General features: G+C 35.6%; 1 protein-coding gene and 1 pseudogene across 9 annotated transcripts in view; one reads left to right on the forward strand and one right to left on the reverse strand.

Annotated features, from left to right (window-relative positions):
- Nucleotides 1-12,228, reverse strand: part of CNOT2 (CCR4-NOT transcription complex subunit 2) — a 113,595-nt gene that overhangs the window by 54,569 nt on the left and 46,798 nt on the right. Inside the window, exon 2 of one of the 9 annotated variants that reach the window (XM_007195024.3) lies at nt 474-531. The exons of the other annotated variants lie outside the window; for them this stretch is intronic. Coding sequence (XP_007195086.1) covers nt 474-494 — 21 coding nt within the window. The 5' untranslated portion in view covers nt 495-531. The remainder of the gene's footprint in view (nt 1-473; nt 532-12,228) is intronic. 9 annotated transcript variants of the gene reach the window in all.
- Nucleotides 6,700-6,812, forward strand: LOC114235621 (small nucleolar RNA SNORA18; annotated as a pseudogene).

Raw genomic sequence — 12,228 nt, forward strand, 5'->3', positions numbered from 1 at the left:
AAACTTCGGGAAACGGAAGAACAGCATGTCTAAAGCTAGTGGAAGGAAACTAAAATATGCCTCCTTCTGATACCAAGTTAAACGTAGCAAAATTTTTAGTCTATGGATTTATGCTTTCCCTGACTTTTTCTCTTAGCTTCTTTTCTGAAAATGAGTTTTCTGGTCCTGCTATACTCCGTGGAGAATATGAAGTTTAAAAAAATCTAACAAACGTCCTTTGTATTACAACATTAATGGTTTATTCAGTTTAAGGTTTTCCCTCTTTCACATCTAACTAATAAGAAATGAAATTATTTCTTAGAACACTAGGACTTTAATAATTTATGAGATAATTTTATGAAGAAAATAATTTATAAGAAACACTATATTTTTAAACTAACAAAATGACTCACTGACAAAATGGCCCAACATCCACCCTTAAAATACTGATGACAGCACCATTTTTCCCCCAGCCTTTCCCACCACCTACTTACCTGTGCAACTTCTTTCAACATTGGCTACTCTGGGGATTGGAAAGCTCAGGGCTGGAGGCTGAAGTGAAGAAGGAAAGGTTGGAGGGTGAGCCATGGCACCAGCCCCGCACTAGGAGCGCCCCTGAGATACTACAGCAGGGTTGACACCATAGCTCTGAAGTTCAAACTCCAGCAAACGATAAGAAAGGAGTCCAACCAGAACATGATAAACGATGGGATTCTTCCGCTCTTTGAAAAATAAGGAAATCATGCTATAAAGATCTGAATGTCCAGTTTCAACATTATGACTCCCTGTTCACCTCTTCATCATTCCCCAACCCCAGATTCACCTCAGACTGATTCAAAGTGCTAATCAAAACAAAGAGGGTGGGGGGTGAAGTGCACAAGTAGAGCTTTCTATAAACTTGCACACAGAAAATGAGGATAGGGTTCACCTGGCCATCATAAAAACGTCCAAGACAATATGTTAAAATACTCTGCCTATCTGCCCCTTGAATACTTTCTTGCTCTCCTAAGCACTCAACATTAAATCTAAGGCTCTCATACACATTAACATTAATACCATCAGCCAGCAATATGACAGCTGGACTATTTGGATGTACTGATATTTAAATTCCTAAAAGTGGGCCAATGAGCTTTTCAAAACCCAGGGATAACTTTCGGTATAAGGATATTCCTTGGGGGAATTTCCTGGCAAGTCCAGTGGTTAGGACTCCGCACTTCTGCTGGGGGCCGGGGTTTGATCCCTGGTCAGGGAACTAAGATCTTGCAAGCCGTGCAGCATGGTCAAAAAAAAAAAAAAAAAAAAAAAAAGTATATTCTTTGGGAGGAAACTAATTTCTTAAAAGTGTTCCACTCTGATAAAAGCAAATAAGGACCCCCTCAACTAAAATAACTTTAATCAAACTAGATGATAAAAAAATTAGACTTTTAAAGAAATAAATCTAAATACAGGACTTAAACAAACTGTGACTTCTATGAGAATGTGAATCCTCATTTTATAATATAAAAAGTAAATTACTGATTCAGAGGAAACTAGACTCTGATTATTATGACTACTAAAGCTAATAAAAATAGATGCTCATTTAAGTTATTTAAAGATAACATCTACTCAATAACATAAATATTATTGGAGGTGGCAAATGTTTTAAAACAGTAAATTAAATATAGTGAAGTATCAGAATCCTGAATTATGTTATATGAAGCAATTAAAAATAAAAAGTACTCCTTTAGCAAGGGAACACAGGACTTTTAAAATACTTCTAAACATCTTGCCATATAAATTAATGCAGTAAACATTACTCAGTAAGCATCTACAATGTAATGTGCTAAATATAGTTACATTTATACCCTTATGTATTTTATCCATTTGATGCTCAGAATAAAGAACATCACAAATCAAAGGGAGTAAAGAAGAAAACACATTTACAATGCTCCTGCACCATTACTCTGGCCTCCAGGCCTTAGTGAACTTACCCTTCATTACCTCTAATCTCCTACCATTTCCCCCTTCTCTTATTGTGTTCCTGCCCCACTGCCCTGCTCCCCTTGCTATTCCTCAAACACAAAAGGCATACTCCTGTCTTCAGACCTTTGTACTTCTTGTACCCTTCAAGAATGCTTCCTTTTTAGGTATCTACATGGCTTCACCTCACCATACTTCATATATTGAGCTATCCTAGTGAGGACTTCACTGTTTATTCTATTTAAAAGTACACTATCCTTTTCCCCAACCCCTTAGACACTCTCTATCCCCTTTCCTGTTTTAATTTTTCCTCCATAGCATGTATCAAAATATAATACACAATGTATTTTATTTATTTTGTTTAATGTCTTCCTATACTCTAAAACATCAGCTCCACGAGAACAGAATTTGTTTATTTATTTCGTCTCTTCGTTCACTTCTGTCTCCACAGAATCTGGAACAGTGCCTGGCACTGAGTAGGCCCTTAACATGAACGTGTCCTCCTTTTAGTCCACACGTGCTGTTACTTGAGTGTTATTTGACAGTAATCCATCACTGCAGTGCTTACAGCACATGTGAAAATTTTATGAGCAAAACAATTATTTTAAAAAGTAATGGAATTATGTCAAAAATTAATGTTAATTTTTGTATTTCTGAAACATATGAATAAAATTGTTTTATGCCTTTTTCCACTGAAATTGACAACCACTTCCAAAATACCTAATAGACTAACAGACACCTTCAGTGGTTAGAATGCCATGCCATGAGATGTACCAAATAAGGATTTGGAGATGAAAAAAATTTTTTTCTATTTCCCAAACTTTTTCTCAAGTTAGATTACCTTTTTAAAAAAAGCTGTTTCACGAGTATTTCTGACTTAACAGTTTAATATGATGAGACAACACACGTCTCTTTTCTAGCAAAAAATCCCACTAGAAGAATTATACTACTTAGAGCCACTGGGTTGCACTGTAGTCCATGGGCATATGCACTCCTTGAGAACAGTGTACTGCTAGAGCAGCCTAACACAGTGGGCCTGGTACAAATAAGCACTAATATGTGTTGAGAGTTTATCAAATGATAGGTATTACTCAAAGCACTTTAAATATATTACCTCACTTAATCATAACAAAACCCCTATAAGATGTACTTTTACCTCAAATTGAGGCACAGAAGGGTAGGGCCTATGGACTCTCTTTAGATTGAAAATATTTCTCTATCACAGTTATCATGAAGAATACCCAGTCCCTGCAACCCCAGTAAGATACTAAAGATTTAATCTCCACAAAAACCCAAGTGGATAGACTCCAAATTTTAGAAGTTAGCCAAAGCGTAGGTGAGGGTGGGGCATGGGCTTGAAAATTGAGAGATGAAGACCTACACTCTGAACTGTGGGATCCTCAGCTTTCTTTCCTTAACCTGCTTACAGAACACGATCAGTCAGACTTAAGAACCATCCCTCTACCCCACCTTTCCACCTGTGGAAAAACTGAATTGCTCCAGAGAAACAAATGTCACACACTATCAAAATGAGGTTCTCCCCAATAAAAAGGTTAACTCAACTACATGTTAACACAATGTCCACAAACACTGTTACCACTTCTTAAAAACTTATTTGGAAATAATTTTAGATTCACAGAAGAGCTGCAAAAATAGGACAGAGTTCCCATATGCCCCATCTTCCCCTAGTGGTAACATCTTATTAGTACAAATATCAAAACCAAGAAATTAGCTATTATCTAACAACTTCACATGGATTTCACCAGTTTTCCACTAATGTCCTTTTTCTGTTCCAGGATCCACATTATATTTAGTTTTATGCTTCCTTAGTCTTCTGCAACCTCAGACTTTACCTCAGTCTTTCACAACATTGATGTCTTCATTTATACCAATGTAACTACGCTGAACAATGTCCTGCAATTTGGGTACGTCTGATGTTTCTTATGACTGGATTGAGGTCTTGCATTTTAAAAGCCACATCACCACAGAAGTAATGTGTCCTTCTCAAGTGCATCGAATATGATGGACATATTCCAATATATGCGTGCATGTGATGATAATGTCTTATTACAGGTGATACTAACCTTGATCTTGGTTAAAATGGTCTATCTGCCCATTTTCTCCATTGTAAATTACTATTTTCCTCTTTAAAACAATAAATGTTCTGAAAGAAGTACTTTGAGAGCATGCAAATACCTGTTTGTCCTTAAATTTTTGCTCACTAATTATGACATTCATCCATGGATAGTGCCTACAGCACCTATTACTGTGATGGTCTAATGATGATTTTCTATTTTCTTCATTTCTTCTACACTATATTTGTGCATCAAAATGTTTCTACAAGTAGACAAATCATCTTTTAAAGATCTCACTCTCAAATATGAATAAAGTGTCAAAGACTTTACCTAACTGACCCAAAGTGATATAGGCAGAAAGTGAAGAATAACATCTCAAAACCAGAGTCCTTCACTCTATAACCATCATATTCTTTGTTTTATTACACTGCTTTCATCCCAGTAGAAAAGAACAGGTTTAAAATTTCATATGCCCCAAGCAGTCTCTCTCGGTACATCTGGCCCTAAATAAGAAAGACCTTTACTTTTCTTTTTCCTAGAAACAATATCTTCCTATTTTCATTAGTACATGTAGTACAATGTCTTTAATTTACTGGGTTGGGTTAAACAATGAAGTGATGATTTAATATTCCATGTGACAGAACACAAATTTTTGAAGTAAGGAATACAAATTAGTAAAATTATTACCTCAGCTGATAAGACAAATGGCCAATGTATGTATGGCTCTATTAGATTCTAGGGAATCTTAAGGGAGGGAATGCAAGGGAAATTGTTCAACTTTTTGCTTCAGGTAAAACAGAATCACAGCTATAGATGACTCCATATATGAATTGGAAGTTATTTACTGACTTGTACTGTTCGATGTTTCTTTCCAAATGACCTTAAGTGGTGAGAACAGGTCTGATATTTCTTTGTATTGCATACCACATACTGCCTTACACAATAGAAAGTATTCGAGTCTTGACTGAACACTGACACAGAAGTTTATTCTCTCTCTCAGGAATGATTTTTCATCTATCTTCTCAACCAAAATATAATTTTTAAAAAATGAAATCTTAGGACTTCTACTTCCAACCTAGATGGAGGAGTAGGAATCCTCTCGCTCCCGTGTCACCTGAAACAACTTTAAAAATGGATAAAATATATTAAACAATGGTTTTCAGACATAGGACATCAGGCAGTACAAGATAATAACCCTTGAGAGAAGAGAAAGAACTGATGTGAGCCCTACAACTGCCCATGCTTACTGAATGGAGGAGTTTCCAGGTGCAGGTTGCAATACAAGGAGAGGGAGTCCTGGTGAAGGCCAGCAATCTCTGTGAATTGAGGAAGTGTGGCTGAGAGTCTGAGTAGGCTAAGGTATCTAGAGTGAGAAGGCTAGAGCAACAAATAAGAGAGAGCTGTAAAGAGAAAGTGTTCTAGAGATCTGGAAAGGGTTCCTGAGTCTTCAGCTAAGTACTGATCAGCATATGCATGTGAGGAACTGACCAGAGGCTGGGAAAAGAGAGAGCAAAAACAATCTCTAGGGCTCACACAACTGTGCCCTAAGCCAGAGTAGAAAAATATTATAATTCACAGGGCGTCAGATATAGTACTCAGAAGAGTACAGCCTCAGTAGTTGGGAAAAATTAGCCCTAGACTAAAGGCTACTGTGGTTCTTTGTAACAAAACTTACAGTTAAAAAGGGGGTGGGGTGGGGTGGGGAAATGTCTCAAAGGGCTCCAACAGCTTCTAAGTAACTGTGCCCCTAAGAAAGCTCAAGAATATTTACAAAAGTACGAAAAAATGTATAGCACTGAACAGGTAAAAATTCCAAGAACTGGTACCCAAGCAAAAGTTTCCAGGCATGCAAAGAAGCAATAAAATAAAATACATAATGGGAAACCAACAATAGAAACAGACCCAGAAATGACACAGATGATAGAATTAATAGATAATAACATTATAAAACTGTTATTATAACTACTTTTTGCATGTAAAGGGAAGAATAACTGGCATGATGAAGAAAAGACTGGTGAACTTAAAAACACAGCTATAAAAAACTACCCTAAATACACGGAGAGAAAAAAGATTTTAAAAACTGAACAGGGCAACAGTAAGTTGGGACAACTTCAAGTGATCTAATATATTTGTAATTGGAGTCCCCAAAGGAGAATGGGAATAGAGTAAATATTCACAGAAATAATAGATTAAAAATTCCAACTGACTCACTTTGCTGTATACCTGAAACTAACACAACACTGTAAATCAACTATATGCCAATAAAAATTATAAAAAAATAAAATAAAATAAATTCCGAATTTGATTAAAAAAAATACTTATAAATACACAAATTTAAGAGGTTCAATAAATCTCAAGCATAACAGACACGAAAAAAACTATACCAAGATACATCATAATTAAAATGTGTAAAATCAATGACCAAAAAATGTTAATAGCAGCCAGAGAGAAAAAGTTACATTATGTAAAGAGGACAAAGATAGAAAGACAGAAGACTTTTTGTTGGAAATGGTCTAAGTCAGAAAACAGAGCAAAATACTCAAAGCACTAAAAAATCTGTCAACTATGATTTCCATATCCAGCAGAAAATTTATCAAAAATAAAAGTGAAATAAAGACTCTTTCAGACATCCAAAATCTAAAAGAATTCATCACAATCAGAAATGTATTACAAAAACGTTTTTTTGGTCGAAGTCTATCTTGATGGGGCTTTTTCTGTAGACTCACGTTGCTGGAAACTCCTCACAGAATAATACATGGTTTGCTTTACTGATTTCTAGGAAAGAACTATAAGACAGAGATGCCACTAAAAGTGTGAAAGATCTAATGGTCATATTTTTTCATCTTAGGTATTGGAATATCCCAAAGACCTGTCCTATTCTAGGATGTGATAGTTTAGGGTGAATATGACTTGAACTTATGTTTAGAGGGCGTGTGAAATTGAGAACCAGGTAGATTCGCCTACTCCAACCCTAAAAGTGGCCCTAAAGTAAACTGCTTGAAGAAACTAGATCCTAAAGATTATAGGTGGGGAATTTTTGAGGTGTGTCATCAGTATGTCCATATTCAAGCAGAGATAAAAGAAGCTCAACTAAAAGAACTGTGGACTGGGACTTCCCTGGCGGTCCAGTGGTTAAGACTCCGTGCTTCCACTGCGGGGGGCGCAGGTTTGATCCCTGGCTGGGGAACTGGGATCCCACGTGCCACGCAGCACGGCCAAAAAAAAAAAAGAACTGTGGATTGACATGACAACTGTGGGTTAGGTAAACTTTCTTTTTAAAGGGGCTATCTTGAAGATCATGACTCAAACTTTCAAGGAACTAAGGTAAGGTGACAGGCAGTGGAAGGAATCACAAAATGCCAAATTCTTAAATAAAAATTTAATGACCTTAATGTTGTCTGTGTTACACATAACTTAAAAAGCTTTTTAAAAAATTTAAAGTCCTTCAAGTAGAAGGAAAATGATACTATAAAGAAAGAAGGGAAGGAAGGAAAAAAAAAAACAACCTCCTGGATTGGTAGTGTCTTAGGCACTAGCAGAAGCAAACACAAATCCCCTTGGGAAAAATGTCTTTCCATCTAGTCCTCAAAGAAGTCACACAGATTTCTAAGAAACATAAAATGGTAACTTACACACCTACAAGGAATCAAGGTATCATAAGTGAGAACCAGAAGAAACAAAAGACATGAGAATGATCTGTGGCAACTTTCAGCTGCTGCATTTATCACATATTAAACATAAGCATGTATAAAATGATTAAATAAATAAAAGAAGATATATTAGAGCCAAAATCTAAACAAAAAAATAATGTAAAAATGCGAAAAATAATGATAAATATGTGGGTATAGAAGATATAGATAAGATTAACGAACTTGATCTAATGGAAACAGAGCAATACACCTGCCAACTGGTCAATATGCATTTTGTTCAAGTACGTAAACAAATAATTGATATCATACTGACCACATTCTCTAGCTACAGCGGAATATGTGAGAAATCAGCAATACAAAGATAATTAGAAAAGCCTCATAAGTTTGGAAAATTAAAAACACTTAAAAGAACAGTAAAACAAACCCTAAGGAACAAAAGGAAATATCAATAACTTAAAGAGTATAAATTGATGAATATAAAACAAAGAAATTTAAAGCAAGGGTGACAAATAAGATGAAAAGGCACACAGTAAACAATCTTACAGATGAAAAAAGGTGCTAAAAAGAAAAAATATTTAAGACGGTAGCATTATGAATAATTTCTTAATCCTGATAAAGAATATCTACAAAAAAAACCCAAAACCTGCATCAAACATCATATTTACTGGTGACAAAGTTTGTAAGACAAGTAACAAGAGAAAGATTTCTACTATTAACACTTCTACTCAACCTTGTATCAGAAATGAGTGAGTTCTGAAAAAAAATGCAAGTTATAAAAATTATAAAGTATCAAAACTGGAATTTCCAGATGATATATTTATTTACATGAAAGAACCCACCCCACAAAGAACCTACAGATAAATTATAAGAATAAAAATTTAGGGACTTCCTTGGTGGTCCAGTGGTAAAGAATCCGCGTTCCAATGCAGGGGACGTGGGTTCGATCCCTGCTCGGGGGAACTAAGATCCCACATGCTGTGAGGCAACTAAGCCCGAGCACAACTACTGAGCTCATGCTCCTCAACCAGAGAGCCTGCGAGCCACAAACTACAGAGCCCATGTACTCTGGACCCCGCACACCCTGGAGCCCACGCACCACAACTAGAGAGAAGCCCGCGCCCCCTGACAAAGAGCCCACACCAAAATGGAAGATCCCGCATGCCTCAATGAAGACCCCATGTGCCGCAACTAAGACCCGATGCAGCCAAAAAAACAGTAATCAAGTTTAAAAGTCAACTGTATGTCAATATAACAGTACATCTATAAAATATAATTTTAAAAATACAATTTACCAAAAAAAAGCAACAAAAAGTACTTATGTATAACTCTGACTAAAGATTTATAATTCCATTATTAAAAAAAATACAACTTTATTGAGAGAAAATACAGAAGACCTCAGTGTATGAATTCAGGGAGAGGAAGAATAACATAAACGTACCATTTCTTCCCCAAATAAAAATGAAGTCAATAAAATTCCACTTGTAAACACAATGCCTTTTTTTTTCTTCAAATTCTAAATTTGTCACTGAACAAAAGGCCAAGAAAGTGAAGACAATAATAAAGACCAAGGTGGAGAGACAGACACGAAGATTTAACACAAAGCTATAGTAGTTAAGGAAGTGGGACACTGGTGCAGGCAGAGACAAACACATCAAAGTAATAAAATAGAGATATAGGAAACAGACCCACAAATATAAACAAACTGATTTATAACAGAGCACTGCTAATTAGGAGGAAGAAAGAAGAAAATCAATACATGATGCTAATATAATTGATTATCTTTATGCCAAGAAAAGGAATTTGGTCTCCTTAAACCATATACAAAAATCATTCTCAGAAGGATTTAAACATGAAAGACAAAATTAAAAATCTTTAAAAAGACATGAGAATACCTTCTTTTACTTAATTTCAATAGGGAAATATGTCTCAAACAACCTCAATAAATTTGAAAAATTTAAAATTTGACATTATTAAATGTCAGGTCAATATGAACACTGTTGATGGGACTCAAAATTGGTATAAACACACCTAAACATATTCCTAGAAGACCTTTTGTGAATTTAATTTTTATAAAATTTGAAACTACAACATGGTTCAGAAAACTTCTCTAACTTCATAAAGCTTCCTCCTCTGTTGTTTTCATGCAGTCTCTAAAAGTACAATGGCAAGTTTTCTGAGGTCTTCTTGGCTCTGTTCCCCTCTCCCACTTTAATCTGCTCCTTCTCTTTTCCTCTGTCTCTGTTGTCCCTATCCTGCTCAATTTTGATTCCACTCCCAGAAACTTCTCAACAGGGCCCTGGAAGGGAGCACTGGTGGGTCAGTCTTGAGAGTTCAGAGCTAGGCGGCTCAAGTCACTTTAGGCCTCACCACAGGTCCCTTACCCTGATCTAATAAAGTGGGCAAAACCTCCCCAATTTCAAATTGGCTAATCACACTTACCACTTTCAAAATGGCTCTTCACCACTTTGAGGTGCTTCTATGCTCAGGTCCAGACACCCCAATGTTTCTATGTTCTTATGCATAAAAACTGATAAATTTGGGTCTTTTGTTAGACTTTCACCTGCTTATATTTTGAGGTTCATGGAGATATTTCATCCCCAGTTTTTGTTACAAATGTTTTCATGGGTTTTGGTTTTCTATCTAGTTGTTCTATTTTTATATGGGAATTCAGAAAGACTAAAAAAACAAAAAACAAAAAACTAAGCTGTCACCATCAGTGCAATCATCCCAGAAGCTAAGTAAGGCCTGAGATTATATTTTAAAAGGTAACTATGCACCAGTGTTTTCTTAGGTCAGTCTCCCAAAGCAATAGAAATAAAAGCAAAAATAAACAAATGGAACCTAATCAAGCTTATAAGCTTTTGCACAGCAAAGGAAACCATAAACAAAATGAAAAGACAATCTAGGGACTGTGAGAAAATATTTGTAAATGATGCAACCGACAAGGGCTTAATTTCCAAAATATACAAACAGCTCATACAATTTAATAACAACAACAAAATCAAATCGAAAAATGGGCAGAAGACCTAAAGAGACATTTCTCCAAAGAAGACATACAGATGGCCAATACGCACATGAAAAGATACTCATCATTGCTGATTACTAGAGAAATGCAAATCAAAACTACAATGAGGTACTACCTCACACCAATCAGAATAGTCATCATTAAAAAGTCTACAAATAATAAATGCTGGAGAGGGTGTGGAGAAAAGGGAACACTCTCACACTGTGGTGGGAATATAAATTGGTGCAGCCACTATGGAAAATACTATGGAGGTTCCTCAAAAAACTAAAAGTAGAGTTGCCGTATCATCCAGGAATCCTACTCCTGGGCATATACCCTGACAAAATTGTAATTCAAGAAGATACATGCATCCCCATGTTCATAGTAGCACTATTTACAACAGCCAAGACATGGAAACAACTGTCCATCAACAGATGAACGGATAAAGAAGATGTGGTACATATATGCAATGGAATACTACTCAGCCATAAAAAAGACTGAAATAATGTCATTTGTAGCAACCTGGATGCAACCAGAGATCATCATACTAAGTCAGGCAGAAAGAGAAAGACAAATACCATATGATATCACTTAAATGTGGAATCTAAAATATGACACAAATGAACCTATCTATGAAAAAGAATCACAGGCACAGAGAACAGACTGGTGGTTACCAAAGGGGCAGGGGTTGGGGGAGCGATGGAGTGGGAGGTTGGGGTTAGTAGATGTAAGCTTTTATATATATCTACATATATATTGATATATAGGTATATATCCAATAGGATGGATAAACAACAAGGTCCTACTGTATAGCACAGAGAACAATATTCAATATCCTATGATAAACTATAACGGAAAAGAATATTTTTAAAAAGTATATATATGTATAACTGAATCACTTTGCTGTACAGCAGTAATTAACACAACATTGTAAATCAACTATACTTCAATTAAAAAAACAGTAACTTTGCTTCTATATTTTCTGATTGATAGAAATATCTACACTAATGTTTTAACTTTCTATTTAATGATGAACATATTCCATATTCATGATTGGGGCAAATTACTTAAATATAAAATGTATTTCTGAAAGAGAACACAATATTTCATGTGTAAAAGCCTAGAGCTAAGTTCCCAAAGGAGCACCACAGTGAACACAAAAGGATGCCCACCAGATATTTTAAATCTTCTCAGGAAACACATCAGATATCAGATATCTGTCAGATATCAGATACCACCTGAACTACTAAGTGGTTTAGACCTAATTACTTAATTTAACAAAACTGTTAACATTTCTGTTGGCCCAGGGGCACTGTGAAAAAATTACTAAGATACTAAGGGTGCCATAGAACCATGTATCTTAGTGAAACTTGCTTTTTGGAAAACAAATGTCACCTCATTTGATGATTTCATAAGATGAGTAAAAAAGTATCAGAACATATAATGCATTCTAAGAAAGACCAACATTGTTAGCATCACGTAATAAGCCAACCAATGAGGAACTTGGGAATTCATTTAATTTGATGTTTTTGGTTGGCCAGAGGAAGAAGAAAAAGATGAG

This window comes from Balaenoptera acutorostrata, chromosome 11 (genome assembly GCF_949987535.1).
Source record: "Balaenoptera acutorostrata chromosome 11, mBalAcu1.1, whole genome shotgun sequence".
Taxonomy (NCBI): Eukaryota; Metazoa; Chordata; class Mammalia; order Artiodactyla; family Balaenopteridae; genus Balaenoptera; species Balaenoptera acutorostrata.